Genomic DNA, 24,554 nt, shown 5'->3' with positions numbered 1-24,554 from the left:
TTAAAAACTATTAAATTATGTTTTTCCAATTGAGTGATTATTTACTGATTAATCTGCTTATTGGAGAATAATTATCACTTAATCAGTGAACTACCCAATTAGTATGAGTAATAATTAGCAAACTATTTATCTATACATCTCTTGAATTATAAATAAATGATTTTTCATTGTCTATGAATGAATTAATATTGTTGTTAGTAAGGTGACCAACTATTTTTTGTTCAAAAAGAGTACACTTTGCAAGTATTTCATAGATGAAAAAAAACAGAAAGGGAATTCCCATAAAACTTTGCCATACATACTATGCATGCGTCAAGACTGTCAAGCATGCCGTACATACTGCACATCAAAGATCAGCCTGGGGATTATGTACACAAATATTGGAGAGATAGATATATCCATCTCTTTTCACAAATGTAATTTTGACGTTGTTAGAAAAAGTGGTCTGTAGTATCTATCTATCTCTCCAGGTACAGTACATAATACGGCCTCTCAATTGTGCCGGAAACGGCAGCCATATGTGCGCACGAAATTCAAATCACTGTCAAACTCGTGTCTGGTGTTTGCCCTGTCCTCTGACGTGCCGGAAACGGCAAGCAATATGCGCGCGTGAAATTCAAATCACTGTCAAAATAATTTTAAATATTTAATTAATAAAATTGAAATAAAATAATCTAAAAAAATGTTTTAGAAATACAAATGAGTATAAAATTATACAAATGAGTACTTTCAGAGTACAGGATTTGAAAAGAGTACGGTTTGTGAAAAAAGAGTACAAAACTCAGTAAATGAGTATAGTTGGTCACCTTATTGTTAGGGAGTTATAATTCATAATTTATGTGAGATCTGTAACTTTACGTGTTAGTTAAAAACCATTTCATATATATTTTCTTTGGATAAAGTTCTTATATCAATATATTAAGATTATAATAGACAGAACATTATTTATATTTATTAAATTATGGAATTAAGATAATGCTTTGTATCGTTTGTTGCTATAAATATCAAACTGTTAAATATCTTAATTTTAATTACTAGTATAATATATATGTGTCTCAATTCATAAAGTATATTATCTATAGAAAAGTTTTAATAACAAGCAGTCTATTTTACTTGGATTGCCAAAAGAACTGTTAGATTACTTATCAGGCTATAAAAAGGCTAATAACAAATTGATTTATTTCTAATTTGTTATTAGCCTTATTATAACCTATGAAGTAATCTGCCTTTTAAAAGTTTTTAAGAAATTATTTTTTATTTGGTTATGTTTGCTAAGTAAATATAATATGATTAACATGAATCAGTCTATCATTGCATTGTCTCAGTTATAAAATTAAACATAAACAGAAAATTAGTAGTTATATTTATTTAGATTCTTATGAACTTTGAATGAGTGGCAATGCTTACTATAATGAAGTGACTCTTATTATGATTCAAAATTCTTCTGGAAAGCAAGACGATACAAATCATTAAATTAAATATCAGAATTCAAACTATTATTTATCTGAATTATTGGCTGCTTTTAGCCTGATAATTTGGCAGATTGTTTGGATTTTATTAATTAAAATTGGGTTATAGTTGTTATTATTTAAATATCAGATGTATTTATTTGAAAATTTAATAACAGTAAAAATCAAAACTGCAATTTGCTAAAAAACGTTTGCACCTTTCAAACCACAAAAGTTTTTCAGGTTTTTCACTGCCTAAATGTGTAAAATTGCTAAAGTCCTAAGAGTGAGATTAAGAAAGGAAGCTGAACTCTGCTTTACTATGATCTTACTTATGACTACACTTATGTTCCTGTAAAGTGAAAAAAATAGAAAGGAAGTCTCCAAAATTTGTTTGTGTTAAAGTTATAATGCTTGTTTATTTACATAAATTTAAATATTACGTGTACAGTCTGCTCAACATAATTTTTTGGTTAAGAATAATATCTTAATGTTTTTCAATGAAGATATGTTTAAAATATTCAGTGCAGTACAACTTTAAAATATATTTTATAAATGATTAATTATGAAAACTTTCTAAAAAATTATTAATTATTTAACTCTTGACTATTATATTAGATATTTGGACATTTTAAAACATCTGTGGAAGGTATTTGTTCTCTGAACGGAACAGCTGCTATCCTATATTAATTAGCATAGTTAAATGCTTCAAATAAGGCATACTACATGGTAAAAATTCAAATTTATTATTCTGTGGGCTTTATTGTTTGCTAATAGAATGCAGTCTTCTCTCAAGGCAAACTGGAATATTCAAATTCTGAGATATGCAGTGTTAACTCATATAATTGATAAATTCACAAAAATAAAAGACTATACAATTAATAAATAAATAAAAAAAAGTCTTATTATGCTCTTTTTCACACTTCAATATGCAAAACATTATGAATCTTCCCTCTAGTGATTGCACAAGTAAATATGTAATATACATTTGATAAAATGTCCAGGACAGTAAGTGTAAATTCACAAAAATAAAAACACTATATAATAAAAAAAAGAAGTCTTATTATGTTCTTTTTCACACCTCACAGTACCTCAGGAAGAAAGCCTTACCATGGAGTCAATTTCTATTTAGAATTTTGTATACTGAGGCAGATGAGTAGCCTCTAAATACAGGTCGACTCTACCATAAGATTTATTTCCTGAGATGAAAGAAAGGACATAATATACGTTTTTTTTTTTTTTATTATATAGTGTTTTTATTTTTGTGACCCTACATTTACTGAACTGAGAATTTTGTCAAACTCGTATAATTGATAATTTATTCTTTTGTAATTGAAATTATTCCTAAAACGATACTTAATAGAATAAACTGTCATATACAGGGTGCATAGTAAAGTTCTTATATACCCACAAAACTGACAAACTAGATAACTACATATATGAATGTGATGTATAGTTATTGTAACTAAGTGCTACAAGATAAGAACACTTGCAGCACAATTATCTGGAAAACAATGCATAATACAGAAAAATGTCAATTACAAAATTGTAGAGTATGACCAAGTTAGTACAAAATATCACTCTGCACACATGAATAGCTTGAATAGAAAGCATAAATTGCTACTATGCATATAAAACAGAGACAATAAAACTTGTGTTTATTCAAGTCTTCTCATTCATTTCTCATGTTTTTATTTATAACATGTGTATTTCTCATTTTCCTATGTCTTTGTGCTACTTTCATTACTGTGTGTTGTATGTTGTGCCTATCAGTGTATAAGGACTTTGCTGTGATGTTGTCTAAATGCTGTAAAAGGCTTTCATTAGGCTCATATATATTATCAGCAGCTGATTATCTCTAAGTAATATCAGTATAGTATTATCTTATTTTTGATAAGTTTTTAAATTTTATAGTATGCTTTAAAAATGCAGTCATTTTTATATTAAATCAGTTTATAAGAGATGTAAATTACAATAAAGTTATAAAAACAATTTATGGTTGAATGAATTTTTAAACAAAATCTTAATCTGTACAATACATAGCCAAACGGTAACCTTAAATACTCAGGTATAAATCTGCTAATTTTAATAATACTAAGTAATTTGCTACTAGAGGTAGATGTTAGGCATTACCTTGTATCCAAATTAATAATTATAATTTAATAGCTTGAGTATTTAAGGCAATCATTTGGCTATGTATCGATATGTATATCGAGTTGTTTAACATACTTATGTAACTCGTACATATTTGTTTAGATATGTCGATAACAGTTGTAATGCAGAATAACTGTTAATATAAATCTATGCAATGTAACTTTCCAGTTAATCATTTGAAATTACTCAATTAAAAATAATTAGATAATAGAAAATGGTTTAATACTCTTGTGAATGAACTATGTTATTTGGACACAACGTATTTTGCAATAAAAATTGTCAATATCTTTTTTAATCTGAAAAAATTAATTTCTCATTCAAAAATAATACAATTATATTGCTAAGTAGCATTAAATCCATAAATATGAAAAAAAAATGTCATTTCTGTATAAATTAGAAATTTTTAAATCACGTAAATTTTAAAAATGTAATTGAATATTTTCAGATAAAGACTATTTCTGAAATTTACTTTCAAAGATAAATACTTAAATTCTCTTAATGGCTCACTCTTATCAAGCAAACAAATATATCTGGACCTTTATAAACTAAAACAAACTTATTCTTTATCTGTTAATTGTTATTTCACTATAGGAAAGCATACTTAACGACTAAATCTTTAAATATGTTTTGATTTACTGATAAGTGTAGTTTCCGTTCAGAATTATTTTAAGTGTAATTTTATTTACAGTAAATCTTTTAATGAAAAAGTGCAAGCTGATAGGCTGAAACTTGATGAGATAGACATGACAATTGAGATAAAGAATGATATGAACAGTCATTATAGACTGAAAGAGTGAAAATCTCTCTTTGTTAATTATTTTAACATGATTTTTTGCAGAAATTTAAGAATTTAGCCTAATACGTAACCACAAAAGTTACATATTAACCTGTTGAGTGGCAAAAATTTTATTTTTAGTTATCAATCCTCGATCGTTTGCATTATTTTTATTGACATAATATGTATTTTTTCTAAATATAAGTACTAATTTAAAATATATATTGATAAAGTTTATTGGTGGCAAAATAATTTGTTGTATATTAATAATTTTTCTGCCTAAATAGTAATAGTTTAATGAAAATTAATTCCAATATTTCTTAATACATTAAATATAATATTTATTACTCTGATCTCATCATAGTTAACTGTTAAATTAGTTAACTGCATTTGGAAAATTTTTCTTATAAGAAATTTAAAGTAAACAAGAAAAAAACTTAAATTAATTTGATATCAGAACTTTGAACATTGTACTTGGACTTAAAAAAATTATTTTCGATGTTTCACTCAGTTTCAAATTTTAAATTACTTAGAAGTGTATAAATAAATAAGTATTAATTCTGTTTTATATTTTATCAGACTGCAGTTCAATTAGTTTGTGTACTGAGTTAAACTTTTATAGGAAAAAAACTAGAATTCATAGCATTATATGAGCCGTTACAGGCCAAATCGATTAACTCCATTTGTAAAACCTTAATATAATCGTTATTATTTGAAATTTTTTGTGTAACTAATTTTATATATCGTTACATTAACGATATGCTTTAATATAACAGTATACAAAAATACATTGTACAATGTCTATTTAAAGTTAAAGTAATTTATATTATCAATTTTTATACTTCTTGTTTTGTGGAGTTAATCAATTTGGCAAGTGAGCAGCTCATATAATATTAAAATATCTTTAATATGCATTGTTTAAGATATTTTTATATTACTTTTCAAAAATTCAAGTAAATATATTTTTAAAAATTCATATTAATTCCAAAGATGTTAAATTTTCAAAATTTTATATAACAAACTTTAAAATATTATTAATCTTTGATATGGTCTAATACAGGAAGTAGGGGTTTAATAATGTCGATTCTTTGTTATATCCAAAGATGATGGGTTTTCGATTATAAAATAAACTTTATATAAGATATGATAAGAAATATAGTGTACATAATGATAAATATGAAGGAAACAAACATTACTTACGAGAATATAAACAATACCTGCATTAAGGCGTGATTTACAGGACATTCTGGATGATTAATCTTAAATCACATATTATGATATGTGATGCATTAAACACATTTGTACTGTGGCATAAATAATTTAAACTAAATACTCTAGCAGAATCTCAGAATCAGCAGATTTGATAAAAATTAATTTTATTAAAATTTTTAGAATTGAACAAGAATTTGATTTATTACAAGTTTAACTGTTTTATATGTTTTATTTATTTGATCTTGTTTTGATTATTTAACAGGTAGGGCTGGTTTACATCTTCAATTTAATCGTTGGAACCGGTGCGTTAACCATGCCAGCAGCATTTAGTCATGCGGGATGGATGTTAAGTTTAGTGATTTTAATTGCAATTGCTTTTATGAGGTGAGTTTTTATACTGTTTGTATGTTTCCACAATTAAAAATAAAGTAAACATATTTATTTTGAATTTTTTCCAGTTTTCTTACAGTTACTTTTGTAGTAGAGACAATGGCAGTGGCCAATGCTATGGTGCACTGGCGTACGGTTCAGCACATAAAAAAGGTGATTAATGAGGAAGAAGAACAAATGCATGCAATCAATACCAGCGGGCAAGACTTAGTGGTGAGCACCTTTGTTTTGGTGCTCTCTTGTAAGCACTGTAAAAAAATATTACTTCAAATTTTTTCAAAAAATTTGAGACTTTTTAAATTGCATGCAATACAAACATTAACCTTATTTTAATTTATTTAAGTATTCAACTAATGCTCTAAAAATAGATTAATTTAACAAATTGTAAATAAAAGGAAACCCAAACTGTCTGTTATGGAATCTGGATGTTGTGTTTCATAGATGTACTATTCACTTTAGTTGGATTTAGTTAACTGAAGTGGCCAAACAGCAGACCAGAAATGTTCCTAATAATTTCTTATTTTCGATTTTTTAGAAAAGCAGTTTGAGTTTCTTTTTACTTAAATATGGTATCTAGTTCATTTACTTCAAACATTGACCAATTCAATAGATTTGCTTACATATGCACTTTTTACATTTTAGTAAATATTTTAAAAAATGATTTGAAAACATTCTAGTGATGATTTAAAAGCAGTAGGGTTTCTCATTTTCCTGTCTATTGCTTGTCCTGGGATTTTGGGAAAAAAGTGAACTGTTTCCCAGGATCCAGGGATAGAATTAATTATTTTTAAGATATACAAAATATCTTGAAATCAAATGATAAAATTATTTTTCATTTTTTTAAAGTAATTTAATACGTTCTGCAACCTCCAAAATCATATTAATAATGCTGTGTAAGATATATATTAAAAATTACCTTTGAATTATGTAGAAATTTTCACAAATAGAAAAAATTTATTGAAGTTTGCTGGAAACTGCATACAACAACAACAAAAATGCTTTGAATTGACTTGAAAATTTTTAAAAAATGAACATAGATCAAACTTAACGTAGAAGGTATTTTCATTATTTAAATAAAACATAATACAAAGTATTATTGTAAATTTTTATAAGATTTTGAAAAGCAACGATGGTCAATACTCCAATCACTCAATCTGATTCTTATTTTAGTAATGAAGAGTCCTGCTACCGAGAATGCCCTTTCTGATTCAATTGACGTGATTGGAATCGTGTTTATTGCATTTAAGAGAAGACAGATGTTATCTGTTTTTTCACCTGTAGCCTGGAAGATTTCTAGTTCATTTTCGAGATTGTAGTACTTCTTTTGCTCTCTAGTATCCTTGATTTGTTTACTTCGGCTGCTTTAATAGAAACATCAAGTTTATAGCCCAATAATTTGGTGGTTTGTTTGTCTTTAATAATCAGGTTTATGAAGAAAAACTTCATACTTGCAGACTTCATACTTGTTTGTATCCTTGCCCAATTTGCACAACCTGACATTATGCAGTTATTGAAGCTATTGGGCATGGTTAAAAATTAAGACAGTATAAGCACAATTATTCCAGATATTACAGGTTCTGACAAGTAAAGAATTTTCAGAGTCCTGCCACAAATAAGCTACACATTGATTATTGACCATTTGTGACATACCATAACAAGCAAAAATTTAAAAAACTAATAAGTAGGTTTAAAATTAATAAATACAAATGTATTCTGATGGTTTATGAGTTAATTATATTTTCTATTTGCAAAATTTCCTCAACTTGAACACAAAATAAGAAAAAAAGTAAACTTTTAAGAAATTTGCAGGATTTCCCAGGTTAAAAAAACAACTGGGATCCTGTTTGAGAAACCCTAAAAAGCAGTAGTGAGTTCATTTCATTGGTGTCCTTTGTTTTCACTTAAATCTATTAAGAGACTTTGATGGTCATGAAACATCTATAACATAGTTTATTAGCCTCTTATATAATTTGAATCTTTTCATTAATATATGAAGAAGAGCATAAAAATAATGAACAGATTAATCTTACTAATTCCATTTTTCTTCTTGCTTTTATTTTTGATTGTATTTGCTTATCTTCTTGGTAGGATGCTATCATATAATATGGTAGAATTTATCCTGAAGTATTTAGATGCTGAATAGTTCAGCATGAACTTTAGTTAATAATATTTGTTATATCTTATCACAATCTGATCAAATTATTCATAAAACAGTATATACAATTTAAATGCTTTATTTATTATTTTCGAACAAATAGATGATGAAAACAAGTTAATCATGCAGTTTTCTGAGAGCTTATCTGTAAAAAATATTAATTGGTATTAATTGAAGATCATAACACAAAAATACTAAATATAAACATAGAGACTAAATTGTGATACTGGAAATAATGTGTATCTAAATGAATTTCATACAAAAAGATACTGATTTTACATAAGGTTAATTAATGGCATTGTACAATAAATTTAAATTCCGTAATAATATAAAAGTAATAAAAATAAAAAATAAAAAATTAGAAATAAAAATTCTAGGAAAATTTTGTTCTATATAAAAATTAATTGAGAAAATGAAACACTATTTAGTTAATTGAACATTTTAATTTTATTTCTAAGGCATTTTTAATTGGTTTAACATCTCAGTTTATTTATCAAGAAAGATTTTGTAAAGTTTTCCTTCCAAATTCATAAAATCTGCAATAAATTTGACTTCTGTAGAACTCTGTAATATAAGTGGCATCTTTACTGTTGGATTTTGAAATAAAAAATGGAAGAATGAATTTATTTAAATATTTAATATGAAAATTTATTTTATATTTTCAAAATAAGTGTTGTTATAAATATGTGTATATGTTTACATATATACAGATATCCCTCCTACAATGTGGTTTTGCTCTAACACATTCGAGAATTGGACACATTCCCATTAAAAACATTACAGCATTTTTATGGGTGTTCACTGTCATTCAATATTTTTTTATTCAAGCAAGTATGCATGTCGTCTCAAATTTTCCATGGATTTTAAAGTGTTGAAATTTTCAATGGTGTTTTGTGTCTTTCACTTGGTTTTCTTTAATCAGAACAGATTGTACAGTTTTTCTTCTTCTTTATCCTAGCTTCCTATTCTGGCTCTCCTATAAATCCATTGTTGCTGTCATTAGTGTTAGTGCTCTGAATGAATTCGAAGGACTGTTACTGTGTTTTGTTTTTATAGATTAAATTAAAAGTTACTACATAAAAAGATTTACATTTTTAAAAATCTCTTAGGCAAATTCAAGCAAATGAAAATATTAGATTTTATGTAAAAAAGTAGAGAAAAATGAACATGTTGCTGATACTTCTGATTAATGCCAACAGGGAAGCTTAGAATATGATGATATATTGCCAAAAAGAAAACATCCTTGGTTAACGGTTTTTAGCAGCAAAGGAAACATTGATATTAACATGGAATACTTTGGATTGTGATTGTTAGTTAATTATCAGTTGCTTTAATAAATGTATTTTACCTAATTACAAAAAAGCATAGTATACTTTTGCTAACTTTCCGAATGTAACCCTTTATTTCGCACTAGTACTTTGTTTCGTATAGCAAGGATTCACATAACATGACAGTTTGCTGAAACCTAACTATTTTGTTATACAGGGATATCTGGAATACAGTTATATATCTGTATATTGAAGAAGCTCAAGGTTTCATAACTTACCATTTGACTATCATCACAGATTAGAAATAAAAATAACTGTAGATGTTTTAACTAAAAATTCTAGTTTATGAAGTGATCTAAAATTCATAATGGACTGTTATCCACAGCTTATGATTAAGTGAAGTTCAACAATATAAAAAATGTTTTCTTTAACTTAATTTTTCATGCTTAAAGTTTTTTGAGCATAGATTCACAACCGAAAATAATATAAAGATTATCAAGTAAATTTCAAGGACCTTTGGAATTCATTAAAGAATATTGATTTGAAGAGTTGCATATGATTAATTTCTAATTTTGGAGATTGCAAAGAGAAAAAGACTGAGTACCTCTTATTTAAGATATGGTTCATCAGTGTAAAAATCTGATTTTTACATTGATGAAAATTAGTTATTTATATAACATGCACAAAATAAATTAATAAAAATATACTGTCATACATGAATTAAACATATAAAATAATATTTTATATGTTTAATTCGTGTATTCCAATATATTCACAGGTTTTTATAAACACACCTGCTGTGCTATGTTAATTTATGTATCATATATATTTATATTCTTTATAGTTATATCAAGTATGTATGATCATAAATATTTATAACAATAAAAATCTGCATAATTTTAAATCTTTAATGAGCAATTATTTACTGTGACATTGTCACAATGCTCTCAATTTTAGTAGTGTCAGGAAAAGAATGATGTACAGGGGCAAACCCTGTACATCATTCTTATACTGATAACAACAGAGTTATGCTGGTCATCTATAACTCCATTCAGGGGAAAATTTTTTAATTGAAATAATGTGATCTCTGGTTCAAACTGAAAGTTCATATGTAGTTAATCGGGGCATCCTCTCCTTAAACTTTTCCTATCTGATCTCGACTTTCTTCTCTAACCCCATTCTTGAGATTAAGGGACACCAGTGGGAATTTACAAGTCTACAATTTTTGAAATTTACAGCCCAATTAATATTGTTTTATTATAAATGAATATACATAATAATTAGAGGGCGACAATACATTTATATTTTCTGTTGTTTTTTACTTTAATTTATGATATTCTTTTACTTGAGTTAACAAAATTTTAAAAGTCCAAAATTCTTACTTGTTTAATGATTTTAGTTTTTTCTTTTTATCTTTCATTAGAAAGGATTGATGAGAGATGAAGTCATATCAAATTCTATAGAACATGATGAAAAAGTGCCTCTTCTATTAAGCAGTAAGTAGGCGTATCTTGTTTTTTTGAAATATTTTCTTTGAAATATTTAAACATTCTAATACAACCAGATTATTCTACCCTTTCCTCACTAGAAGTTTTCACTTGAGTTAAACTTTCAGAAAAAAAATTTGATTATAATTACATCTTCTAATCCAAAAATGATTTCTAGTTTATCTTTTTTAACTCTTTGTTAGCCTTTTAAGAGAACAATTTAAAATGTCTTCACACTAATCACCATATTTACATCTAAAAATTAACTTAAATTTTCAGGAATCAGTGTTTTTTTTTAACAAGGATAAAATAGTCCAGTTGCATTAGAGTATTCAAGTGTGTATGCCATTTATTGTGTTTATCAGTTAAAAAGTAATGTCTGAAAGGATATATTTATTAAAATATGCGTTTGAATTATACATTATCAAATAAATGCATTTATTTTAAAAATGAGTAACAAATGGTACCTTATTTTGTAGTCGAACATTTTCAACCTTATTCAAATGCCTTCATCAGGCTACAAATATTCAAATTTTGAAATGTTTTTTCATTATGCTTCATTTCCTTATTCCATATACATGAAATTACTTAACTGTTTTCATTAGAACATATTAATAAATTGAAATCAAATTAAAAATGTTTCAAAAGTTGAAAAATTTTTAATTTACAGTGTAAAAATAACCATTGAATTAATTAAATGTAAAATAAATAACTACTTATACAAATAACAATAATAGTATGAGGGTTGTTCAATAAGTCCTTAGAAAAAGATAGAAAAACAAATTATTTTAAGTAGATTTTTTTTTTATTTTTCAACATTTTCCAAGCATTTCTCCAACTTTTTTAAGCCATCTAAAAAGTAAGATTTTGGAAGATTCTCAAAATAGGCATCTGTTTGAGCGATGACCTCCTCGTTCGACATGAATCGTTGTCCGCCAAGCCATTTTTTTAAGTTTGGAAACAAAAAAAGTCACTGGGGCCAAATCTGGTGAATACGGTGGATGTTGTAATAATTCGAACTTTAATTCCATGATTTTGGTCATCGAAACTGCACAGGTGTGCACCCGTGCATTGTCTTGATGGAAGAGGATCTTTTTCTTTTTCAAATGAGGACATTTTTCCTTGATTTCTTCGCTCAACTGGTGCAATAATGACGCATAATATTCTCCAGCTATTGTTTTTCCTTTTTCCAAGTAATCAGTGTAGATGATTCCGCGTGTATCCCAAAAAACCGTGGCCATCACCTTCCCGGCCGATTTCGCTGTCTTTGCCTTCTTTGGAGCCCTTTCGCCTTCAAAAACCCACTGTTTTGACTGTTCTTTTGTCTCTGGAGTATAGTAATGTATCCATGTTTCGTCCACAGTTATGTATCGACGCAGAAACTCGTCAGGATTGCGACGAAAAAGTGCCAAAACAGCCTCAGAGTCAACCACACGATTACGTTTATTCTCCACTGAGAGCAAACGCGGCACCCATCTTGCTGAGATTTTTTTCACACCCAATGTTTCGTGCAAAATAGAAAAAACTGTACCTTGTGATATGCCTGTGGCCTCAACTATTTCACGCACTTTGATTCGTCGATCACTCAAAATCATATCGTGGATTTTGTCAATCATTTCGGAAGTAGTCACTTCCACTGGACGTCCCGAACGATGTTCATCTTTTGTGGATGTACGGCCACGTTTGAACTCATTTACCCAATTGTAAACAGTTGCAAACACAGGAGCAGATGTGCCATGAACTTCATCCAACTCAGCTTTGATCTCTTTTGGTGTTAAGCCTTTTAAATAAGTGTTTAATCACCGCTCGAAACTCACTTTTTTCCATTTTTCTAAATAAACAAAAGTTTCTTGCTTCAGTCGACAATAAAAATTAAACCATGCGATGAATATGACTGAGATTTCACAATTGTCCAGTGAGCCACGATGCTTACTAAAAACGCACCAATTTTGATGCTACGAGCGCCATCTATTGGATTTTCTAAGGACTTATTGAACGTCCCTTGTAATTTAATTGATAACCAATAAAATATTCTAAGTAAATGCTTTCTATAAGCTATCCCAGTATTACTCAGAGTCTATACAATATTATGTTTATAATATCCATAAACTAAGAATTCCATTTGTATGCATCATTGTTACAGAATCTCATAAATTGACTTTTATAGAATTTATGAAATTTTATGGTTTAGTGCAATGGTATTCAAACATTTTAACAGTGCGACCCCAAGGTAATTTTCTGCAATTCCAAATGGGGTCGCAACCCATAGATTGAATACCACTGGTTTAGTGTGCTAGTGAAGATGGCAATTATTTTGAACATCATTGTTCTGATCCATTATTGTTATTAAAAACAAAAATAAGAGAAAAAATTAACCCTATTATGGAATACAAAAGATTTGTAATGAACAAATTATTCTTCATTCAAATCATTTTCATTCAAAATGCAATAAAATGATAAAATTTTATTATATTTATTTATATATATGAACATATGCCTTTCGACAATACTTACATATACAGGTACTCCTCACCTTACGACCTATCTGCTTAACGACCACTCGCACTTACGACCAATCGAGTTACGACCTGCAATTCGGGGAATCCCCTTTCTAGCTTGAGCGTCGGTCAGTGGCAAATGGTGACATGCGCACTAAGCTTACTATAATGGGCTTGCGCGTACTATAATAGTCTTATAGTACTATAATAGGCTAATAGCGTACTATAATAGTTTTTTCATGAATAAATTTGAAGTTTGTTGCGTAATTTCTATAATTTTACAACGATCCTATATTCCCGGTGCAAGCTACTCGCTTATCGACCAGTTCGCTTAATGACGTAGTCGTCGGAACGGAACTCAGTCGTGAATTGAGGAGTACCTGTATTAAATAATATAAATTATACAAAACACATAATACCATATTTACTCGTGTATAAGACGATCTCGCATATATGACGAGGTGCGACTTTAAAGATCAAAATAAAGAAAATTAGATTTATTAATACAATTCCAATTTTATTTCGTTTAATTGCAAATAAAATGTCAAATGCACGTGAATGCAAATTGTCCTGCAAAAATTACTGGTATTTTAGAGTTTAAGGAAAAATCTTGTAAAATCAACATAATTTGTTCATTTATAGCTTGACAATCGGGAACCTTTTTTTGCCAATTCTTAAGTGTAGTCAACAGAGAGTGGATTCGACTGTTATGAGTTTCTCCGAATTCTGCTTTCTGAATAATCATGATTTTTTTTATGGGGGAATGGATTAAAACTTATATCGGGCTCCTGTGTGATTTTGGAATTTCAATCTGCAATTCAATTCAAAAGCTTTGCTTTTCCTAGTGCTATTTATCTTTATTTCTGACAATATACAAGAACGATTTAAATGACCCAGATAAAATACTTACGTTTTTAAATACAAGAGGGTAAGCATCCGGTAAAAAATGCGAATACACAGTTCACAAAAATTATTTGCAAAAACGCAAAGAATCTTTCGCTCGCATGTATAGAATGATCTAGGTTTTTGAAGCTGTAATAAATGAATAAAAACCTTGTCTTATATGAGAGTAAATACAGTATTTAATTTAATTTAATTTGAAAAAAATAGATAGTATCTCAAAAATATGATAAAAATACAAATAAAAAATAACATTTGTTCCTAGCACAAAAACACCTTAAAAAACTATAAATGATTCCTGTAAATAATCATGGATGGAATGATTAATATTTTCAATCCTTTCCATAGATCATCTTCTGGTCACAGGTTTTAAATTGGAATGCTTTTCAAATATCATTAAGTCTGGTACTTGCATACAGAAACAGATGATGGAAACCGTTGACAGAATGGCGAAACTGACGGAATACAAAGTTGAGAACTTTCAGCTTTTGCCGTTGTGGAAAGCAGAATGACGAAAATTAGACCAATAGGAAAGCCATTTAACAATGTTGTCATAAACATCACATGGGACGATAGCATTCGAACTATGACAGTTGGCAAGGCTAAAAAGCTTTATTTATACACTAATATGCTAATATATTTCATTTAAATGTTATATTACTATCCAATTTAAATATTAATGTCAATTAGGAATATCGAATACTTTGTAAAGTATTCGATATTCCTAACTTTCAAAGATTTTGAATATTTTTTCCATCCAAATTCTTTGTTTTTGTGTTTTTTTATTTGTGATAAGATTGTAGGCAAACTTAGAAAGTTTAATTGATATAACAAAGTAATCCTGTCGGTGCCATTTTCTACTACTATTGGCCTACCTATTGTAGTAGCATGTTTATATTTAAGGCTGGCAGATGATGCACATTTCAGCTGTATGGTAATTCTGCACACGAGTACATGCAACATGGAAAGAAGACGGAACGGCAAGTTTTAGCTTACCGTTTCCATTGACGGATTTCATCATCAGTTTCCACATGTGAGTACCAGACTTTACATTTTTCAAATATCATTGCATTTTTGAATATATATTTGGTAATGCAATGATATTCAAAATAAAATATTTGAAATGCATTCCAATTCCCGCCTTTGACTGGAAGAAGATCCATAGAAAGAGTCAAAAATGTTAATTTTTCTATTTATGATTATTTACCGGAATTATTTATTGTTCTTTAAGGCATTTTAGTTCTGTGTACTTATACTTCAGTCTAGAGAAATATTTTGAGTGGAATAACATTTGTCTGTTTTATATTCTATGTTTATACATAGTAAGTTTTTCCAAAACATAGTTTGAATATTTATATTTCTTTGCAGAAAAGATTGAATTGAAAATACTGTACTTTTATAACATAAATTTTGAAGATAATCAATTATATTCATTTATTTAATTCTTCTAATTTTGTATCAGTTTGAAAAATTGATAATTTATGTCATTCATTGACAATCTGCGTAATAGCTTCATATTGATGAAGATCAAAACATATCTCAGAGTCAAGTCTTCACCCAAGAAAGATTATGGCGACAGTTTAGTGTTATTTATTATTTATTATCTTTTTAAAATCAGATGAAACCATCAACATTCAGAAATATTGTGCAGAATCCCAACAAATATTCAAAATGTTACACAAGAAGCAAACTGCATTAGTCAATAGGAATCCTAATGCTGCATAATAATGCTTGTCCACATATCTCAATAAATTTGTCATAATAAAGAAAGTAAAAGTCAAAATAATAATAAGTCAAAAAAGTAAAGAAAATTCACTTCTTAAATTTATAGTTTCAGATATATTAAACTTTTTACTTATCTAATATTGCCTAATGCATATGTCTGTCTATTACTCTGTTTATATTGAAGATGAATTTTATTATTTCAGATTCAATGGATTCCATCACAGATACTGCCGCTGTAGAATATTATAGTATAACAGAAAGAATTGAATTAGTAAGTATTGTATAATCTACTATTTAGTTCCTATCTCATCTCTTTGAATATCGCATCTATCCATATTATTTTATTTGCAGATTTGTACTTTTTCATTAAACTTCATTTCTGTATTAAACTTTCATTATGAAGACTTTAAGTAAATATTTTTATTATTACCTCGATGTAGTATTATATATTAATTTCTATTTAAACTTTTTTTCGTTATATTTTATTTCTAGCAATAACTTTGTATCATTATGTATTTTTATATAATGATATGAAATTCATATATGTAAATGTGAAATCATTTGCAAGAATATTTGTTTCTATTTTCATATTGAAGGTATTTTCAAACAGAATTATTCCATCATTTCTTTTTACAAGAATCAGAAAATTCTCTAAATTCCTTCATTTGTTAGATCTTTTAATAATTCTGTCAGAATCTGTCATAAATTTAATTTTTCTCATCATAAAATGTTGTGCATTTTCTGTAATTTGTGAAATAAGAAAATATTGCTTTGTTTGGCTTGTGTAATTCTTCAACAATGGAATCACAAAGGTGAGAACTTTTCATTTTGAAATTTTTTCCAAAAATTCACAGATTATATTTTTAGATATATTGTTATGATTTGTATTCAGTAAAAAATTATTACTATTGACAGGAAATTTTGTTATATTGATCAGTTCATATATCTTTAATAGATACAGGAAAAATTACATTACATCTTTCAATATGACACTATTTTGTGATTAACTTTTATATTAAAAACGTAATAATAAAATAAATATATGGTATATAGTTTTTTTATTCATTTTAATGTATTCAAATTAGAAACTTACAAACATTATAAAATTAATCGTTATAATGTTTATCTATTTTGATGTTTTACAAACTTATTTTTATGATGATATGCAGTATTTAACGTTAATTTTTGTAATTAATCTGTCATAAAGAAACAGCAAGATAATAGCGAGGTTGCAGCCGATGTTTTCAATATGAAAACATGAATGTCAGACATTCAGCGCTCCCTTCCTGTAAGCCTGGAAGTTTGACAATCGCATTTGGAATGTCGAGCATGATTCCACTGACGTTCCAAACGCCATTGTCAAACTTAGACTCTGCTTAGGAAATAATCTTGCAGAGTAAATCAGCCCATTTATTTTTAATTTAGCTATCAGAAACCTACAAAATTTGCCTGCATGGTCTAGTATTGTCTTTATCAATAATGATAATATAATTATTTACAATTTTCTTAAAAAATTATAAAAAAAAAACCTCATCGCATTTTAATTTCTTAAAAAAGTTTCAAAGAACAATAAATCTGTTCACTCCATAATGAAATGTTCTGTTGTGAAAAGATTTTTGTCAAATTTGAAACTTTTCATTATGGAGTGAACAGATTTATTGTTGTTTGAAATTTAAAATTTAAAAAACAATGTTAACATAATTAAAAATTACTGAGGTAAATAAAGATAGATTATTAATGAAATGAATATATTGATAAACTATTAGAGACATTTTGTATTGATAATGCAGAACAACTGTTCTGCAAGATGATTATTAAGCAAGATTAATATACATTTGTTATTCTTATTACATAATTATTTATTTATTTTTGGATTTTTCCACCTGTGAGGCATAAGATGGTCTTTAGTATAGCCATTGTGGGTTTGGTCAGTCCACAGTTGGGGCAGCTTGATGGTGAGAAACAGGGCTCAGCTTAACTTCGTTCAAGAAAAATTTTTGGGATTGTTTTGCCTGGATTCAGTTTCATGTCACCAGAATGATAGGCTTATGATTTAAGAACAGCCAAATGGTTGAGATGATTATTATAATAATCATCCATTACATTTTTGCATATTATTTTTTTTTATGAAATGATATTTAATAAAAATTGTTTACATGAGTAATTTTCTAATTGAAAAGTATGACTGTACAAAAAAATTGTAACTTTTTATACAAAAATTTAATTTACACATTGTAACTATAAAGTTTAATCTGTTTTTATCTAAATCTACAGTTTTCAAATACAATTTAATATTTTAAAAAAATTCAGCAAAACAAATGAGCAAACATGTAATTATAATTTGCTCACCATCCTGTACGTATAAGAATGTAGTCATTATTCAAGATCTCTTTTATTGTGTTGAAAAAATTTTTGTTTGTATAACGTTGTTGTTTATTAAATCTTGTGTATGACAAAATTTTAAAAACAATTAAAATTCATTATTTTATGATTAAAGATGATTTATTTGTTTTTTAGGGAAAGATGGCTTCCTTATTTTTCAATAAATGTAAGTTATTTAACTTCAAAATAATAATAATTAATCAATATTACCAATTTATTAGAATCGCTTTAATCAATTTTGTTGATTTGACAGCAAAATTTGTTAAAAATTCTACTAAATCAGTTTTGAATTCTATTAATAGATCTAACAGTTTAAAAATATACTTTTTTGGTTAGCATTACTGTGGATGGGGATAGAAGGATATAAAGATATTATATTTGTACACCAAGTATTACAGATATTTTATAGTAAATTTCTTCTAGTTTGTCACTTTACTAAGTTGTGCCAGATCAAGCTAAATAGGCTTTACTCTTTGTAAAAAGTTTGAAACTTAATTAAATATTATCATCCTGAAAAAACTAATTCAAAATATAGTTCAGATCAATATTAATATAAACAAAATGAGTAATTATTTTGCAATTTTTTATCATATTCTTAATTAAGAGATGGTGCCTAACGTCTACCTCTAGTAGCAAATTACTTACTATTAATCATTAAATTAGCAGAGATACAGCTTGATTATTTAGGCGATTGTTTGATGATGTTTCTATATTCTGAATTTATTTAAAATAATTTAAAATAAATATTCTTCATCTCAAAACTGTAGTGTCTTGCCCCTGTACATCATAGTTTTCCTGATGTCAGGAATCATGCCAGTCATCTATGTAACTGCAATCAGGGGAAAATTGTTGAATTGAATTCATGCGATTTCTGGTCTAAACTGGAAGTTTGTATGTAGTTAACACTTACCTCCTGCCCCTAAGCTTTTCCTATCTGGTCTTGACTTTTATCTATGTAATACTTCTTAAGATTAAGGAATGACAGTGGAAATTTATAGGTTTATGACTTTTTCAAATTGCAGCCCAAGGAGTACAACTATCTTAGTTATATTATTATAAGTAGAAGAAATTTGTTTAAAAATTAGGTTAATGTTACCTATGGTAGCGAACTCGGCGACGGGGAAATTTTTCTACCCCACAATCTAGACGGCGACAGGGATTTTTTTTTTCCCACCCCTACATTACACGCGGCGACAGGGAATTTTTCTTTCTACCTTACATTTAGACGGCGAAGGGGAGATTATTTCTATTCTACGTTCTACGCTTACAATTCTAAAAAATACAAATTAAAAAAAAATAGGATAACTTACTTTGTTTCTGAGCTTTTCCCATTTTTCCACGTTTCCCGTCAAAGGAACTAGACTCTCCGGTACGTGACGATGCTCTTTTTCCCCCTTTCGTTTTAACACTTTTCTCTCTTTTTTTTCACCTTTGTCTTGTGTTTTCTTTTGCTTTTTTGTCTTTCTTGCTGACATTAGGTGCGGGAGCAGCCGGAATAGTCTCTGGTTCTTTCCAACTAGGTATTTTTCCGTGACCGGGATGTATTCGATCAGTGTATGCCTGCCTTTTTAGAAACACCCAAGGAAACTGCCGAAATACTCGTCGTGCACTCTAAACCAAGATAGTGCCGTATGAATGTCAAAAGATTCGCCCATGACATATTGCCACATTTCCTTTGAACGTTCCTTCGAGAGCCGAACTATTCCGCCAGCATTTTCGGCAACGCATCACGCATGATTTCCGGTCACTGCGATAACTCGATTTGGATGTTTCGCCACATTTCTGGCAAAGTTCCTCGGTGTGTTGGAGGCCCAGTTTTACGGCAAATTTCGGTCCGCCATCAATTCTTTCATCTAATCCTAATTCGGAAGACTCTACTTCTATTAACTGATAAAAACGTCGCCCAGTACACTCTTTCCAAAATTCGTCCGACTCCAAATCGCAACTCGACATGACAAACCTGTGAAATATCTATTCCAAAAATTGCAGAATACGCTTAGCAAATTTGTCAATAAATTTATTCCAAGCGCTTAAATTCACAATGTAAATTTAAAAAATTATTAATTACCTTATAATAGAAAAATTCCAAAAGTAACAAACTCAAGAAAATCTTTTTGCACGACAACACGCCTACTCCACTCTCGGGGGAAAAATTTGCATACTTCTGATCACTCGCGATTCTACGGATCAAAGCGCCCTCTACGGATTTCATTAATTGATAACAAAATCCCGACAAATTCCCCGTCGCCATCTTGAATGTAGGAGGAAAAAATTTCCCCATCGCAGTCTAGAATTTCCCCGTCGCTCTCTAAAATTTCCCTGTTGCCGAGTTCGCTACCATAGGTAACATTAACCAAAAATTATTTCAACACTTTATGGAAAGTCTTCTTAATGACTGTATGATAAGAAGAGGGAGAGAAGATTAATCTCATTATGATAGTTAATTGCTTTTATAGGGATTGTTGTGATATGATGTGACAACTGCAAATTGAACTGGTAATTGGGGATGTCTCCAGTTAGCATAGGGGTAATTAACATCTGTATTGCTGTAGTCCAGTGTATTATATTGCTGAAATGAAAATCAGTCTGGAACTCTGGATAGTGTGACTAGTAACATGAGTTATGAATTTGAGTCCTATTTTACATTAATCTTTTCTTCCGAAATTTTCTAAATTATTTAATTAATTTCAAAATCAGTTTTTAATTAATACTTATATAAGATAATAGCACCATTATAACTACGTATATGCTAAATTTCAATGGTAATAATTAAAGTCTAATTTTGATATAGCCCAAAAATAATAGCGAGGTTGAGGCTGAAGTTTTAAATGTGAAACGTGTACATCGGACATTCACCGCCTCCTTCCTGTAAGCCTAGAAGTTTGACAATGGAGATTGGAAAGTCAGTGGAATCATGCTTGACATTCCAAATGGCATTGTCAAACTTCTAGGTTTACAGGAAAGCAGCGCTAAACGCTCGACATACACGTTTTCACGTTTAAATCTTCAGCTTCAACCTCACTAATCTGTTGTTTTAGTTTAATATTTTATGTGTAAATTTAAATATGTTTCAAAATATTTGAAATTTGTTTAGTTTTCAAAAGTTTTATAGCTTTTATTTATGAAATTATTGTAATGAGACATTATACTTAAATTTATTAATAAAAAAATAAATATACATTTAAAAAAGTGAAAAAATATTTATTGGGCAATTAGAATTCTAATAATGTAATTATTAATATAACTATTATAGCTATTAAATAATACTTACACTTTAAAAATAAAAAAATATGTTTAATTGTTAAATTGAATATTTTAAAAATATAAGTTTACAAACAATTATATTTTTTGTTACTATTTTCAGTTGGAGTGAATATATTTTATTTATGTATAGCTGTGTATTTATATGGAGATTTGGCTATTTATGCTGCGGCAGTATCGGTCTCTCTCAGAGATGTTACATGGTAATCTATACTTTCAGTTTTAATTACATCAATGTAAATATATTAGAAATTCTGTAGAATATGAATTAAAATTCGGTATTATCTGATTATTTTTTGCAACTTGGACACCGGTATAATAAGTCCTAATCATATGATCTGTCATAGTAGACATTTAAATAATAAAATAGGAAAAAGGCTATTTTTCATCCTAGATCATATCTTAAATTCATATTTATCCTTCTTAAATTTATATACATATCTCATTTCTCCTCTTGTTATTTGTAATAAATACATATTTACAACTTCAGTCATCAAAAATATATCCTTTTTTTTTATTTTACATATTATTACATATAATTTTCTTCAGTTGGTTTTTGTTTTAATTGTATTGTGTTTCTAATCTGTCTAATTTACTATCAAGAAAATTTCTATTTTCAATACTTAATTTTAAATACCGTATTTTACGGACTATAAGACGCTATGGACTGTAAGGCGCACCATAATTTTTAAGCAATTTAAAAAAAAAAATACCTATAAGACACTACGGACTATAAGACGCACCTGAATTTTGCAGGCAATTTTTCGAAGAAAAAAGTGCGTCTTATAGTTTGTAAAATACGGTAATTATGAATATTTTATTTCTAGTACTAATTGCATAAATATATCAATATGTTATTTTTCAGTAATTATGTGCCTCCCGGTAATGCCTGTAACATATCATATACTGATTGGGATCTTTGCTGGACGTCCGTCGACTATATATCTCGCAAAGATGCCTATCGAATATATCTTGTGAGTATTTTAATTTTTGGATACTTCTTACATACACAGAGATACTAATTATTATGAATGTTTTGTAGTTAAGAAACCGACACGTAATCTATACAGACTTATGGTCAACCCTTTAAAAGCTGTGATATGATCTTTTATGCTTGTGAATAAACACATTAATGCAACAACACACAGATGTAAGTGTTTTGTCTGCATAGAATTGTTAGTATGCTGAATCTCAAACCAATTAGTGTATACCAATAACATGGAATATACAGATAGTAAGTGCTTTCAGTTTGCGAGCAGCTAAGGGTCTATCTAAAAATTGTTCCTGTGTACGAGCAAATTGTACGATCGTGCTAAACCTGTCAGAAAAATTATCAGTTTAAACACAACTTGTCAGAAGAGCTCAACATTTAAAACTGATGTGTAAACTTCTGATATTATGATTGGGTGTGCTGGAAAAGCCCAAACAACAAGACTATGTAGTGTGTGCATGATATACACAAAATGGTGGGTTCTGTCAATTATACAAATTTTATTCTATCGAACAATAAATATCAATTTAAATTTATTTCAAAAATCTGCAATAAAATAATTTAATAAGTACTCAAAATTTTAACAACTTTGCAATAAAGAGGAATTTTTTTCTATTTACATATTTAATTACTTACTATAATTAAATTTATAAAATTAATGCATTTCATACATAAAATACTTAGCTTAAAATCATTACAATACATTATTTTTCATCATAAAAGAAAAAATAATAAAATAGCAGTATAGGGAATCAATGAATCATTGCAAAATGTTTTAATAAGTGGATTAAGCCTGTGCATGAACAAGTGAAGCAAGCAGAAAGGGCAGAGTTCCCTAGAAACATTATAATTTGTTTGAGATGATAATTTGAAAACATTAGAACTCATTTTAGAATGAAATTAAGATAGTTTATGAACATTTTAAAATTGAAATGATGATGTCATATCAGAAGTGGGAGTGGATGAGGACATTGCTCTTCATGTTCTTCCAACCATGGCATATGATTATGCATTACCGATGGGCCTTTTCTCAGTTTGGCATCTCTGCATACAAATAAATTCAAACTAACTTTTAAGAGGATGTTTGATACACTTAAAGTATAGACATTTACTTTAAAAAAAAATAATAATACATACTATTTTTTTTAAGAATACAGATTCATTCTTAGATTTTCTTGGACCAAGATTGTTAAACATTTATACTACTATAGCAATAAGCAAAAATTAAAACTAATATTAAAATAATATTACACAAATTTATATATATATTTTAAAAAATAAAAAATATAGAATTTGAAAACTACTGTTGATAAATAAAAATTCACTATTTTGCATAGCAGTAGTACTTGTAATTGTATTTGCAATCACATATGTAAAATTAAGAAAAACATTATTTTGAATAATTTTTTAATTCCTTATGGTTTTTCTTTGTATGCATTTTTTTCACCCAATGAAATTTTAACAAAAGACACCACTGTTAACATTCTTTATTCAATTTTTTATCTTGGTCAATACATTAGTCAAGACACATTTCTGGCTTGGAGTTCACTCTGAGGTAATTTTATTAATTTGCTACAAGGTAAATTATAAATTTTTGTTTAAAATCAGTTCTAACATACCTGTGAAATTAGATCTGGAATCTTTTCATAGTTGTACAAAAAGATTGCAACTATGCAAGATTATTTCATTTAATTTTTCAATTCCAAAAGTCCCAATGCTGTATTTTATCTTTATAGATCATACTGTAAATTAATTCAGCATGAGTACTTTTTATTTATTTACATATTAAACCTAAACTTTTTCAACTTTTCGTGTGTCTTTTTAAAGTTGTAAAAGTCTTAAAGTTTTTCTTAAAACTATTGCATAACTGCTAAAACATTGTTGTAATACTTGCCAGTTACTCTTTTC

The 24,554-nt window shown here is 28.1% G+C and overlaps 1 protein-coding gene across 1 annotated transcript in view; it reads left to right on the top strand.

The window, feature by feature from the left end:
• Positions 1–24,554, top strand: part of LOC136989234 (transmembrane protein 104-like) — a 40,525-nt gene that overhangs the window by 8,132 nt on the left and 7,839 nt on the right. Inside the window, exons 2-8 of the mRNA XM_067287334.1 lie at positions 5,852–5,973; positions 6,048–6,192; positions 10,826–10,898; positions 16,216–16,283; positions 18,530–18,560; positions 21,759–21,858; positions 22,521–22,629. Of these exons, the coding sequence (XP_067143435.1) occupies positions 5,852–5,973; positions 6,048–6,192; positions 10,826–10,898; positions 16,216–16,283; positions 18,530–18,560; positions 21,759–21,858; positions 22,521–22,629 (648 nt within the window). The remainder of the gene's footprint in view (positions 1–5,851; positions 5,974–6,047; positions 6,193–10,825; positions 10,899–16,215; positions 16,284–18,529; positions 18,561–21,758; positions 21,859–22,520; positions 22,630–24,554) is intronic.

The sequence above is a fragment of the Centruroides vittatus genome, unplaced genomic scaffold (genome assembly GCF_030686945.1).
Source record: "Centruroides vittatus isolate TY-2023 unplaced genomic scaffold, ASM3068694v2 scaffold_450, whole genome shotgun sequence".
Taxonomy (NCBI): Eukaryota; Metazoa; Arthropoda; class Arachnida; order Scorpiones; family Buthidae; genus Centruroides; species Centruroides vittatus.
Note: the sequence above shows the minus strand (reverse complement) of the source record. Positions and strands in the feature narration are given on the sequence as shown.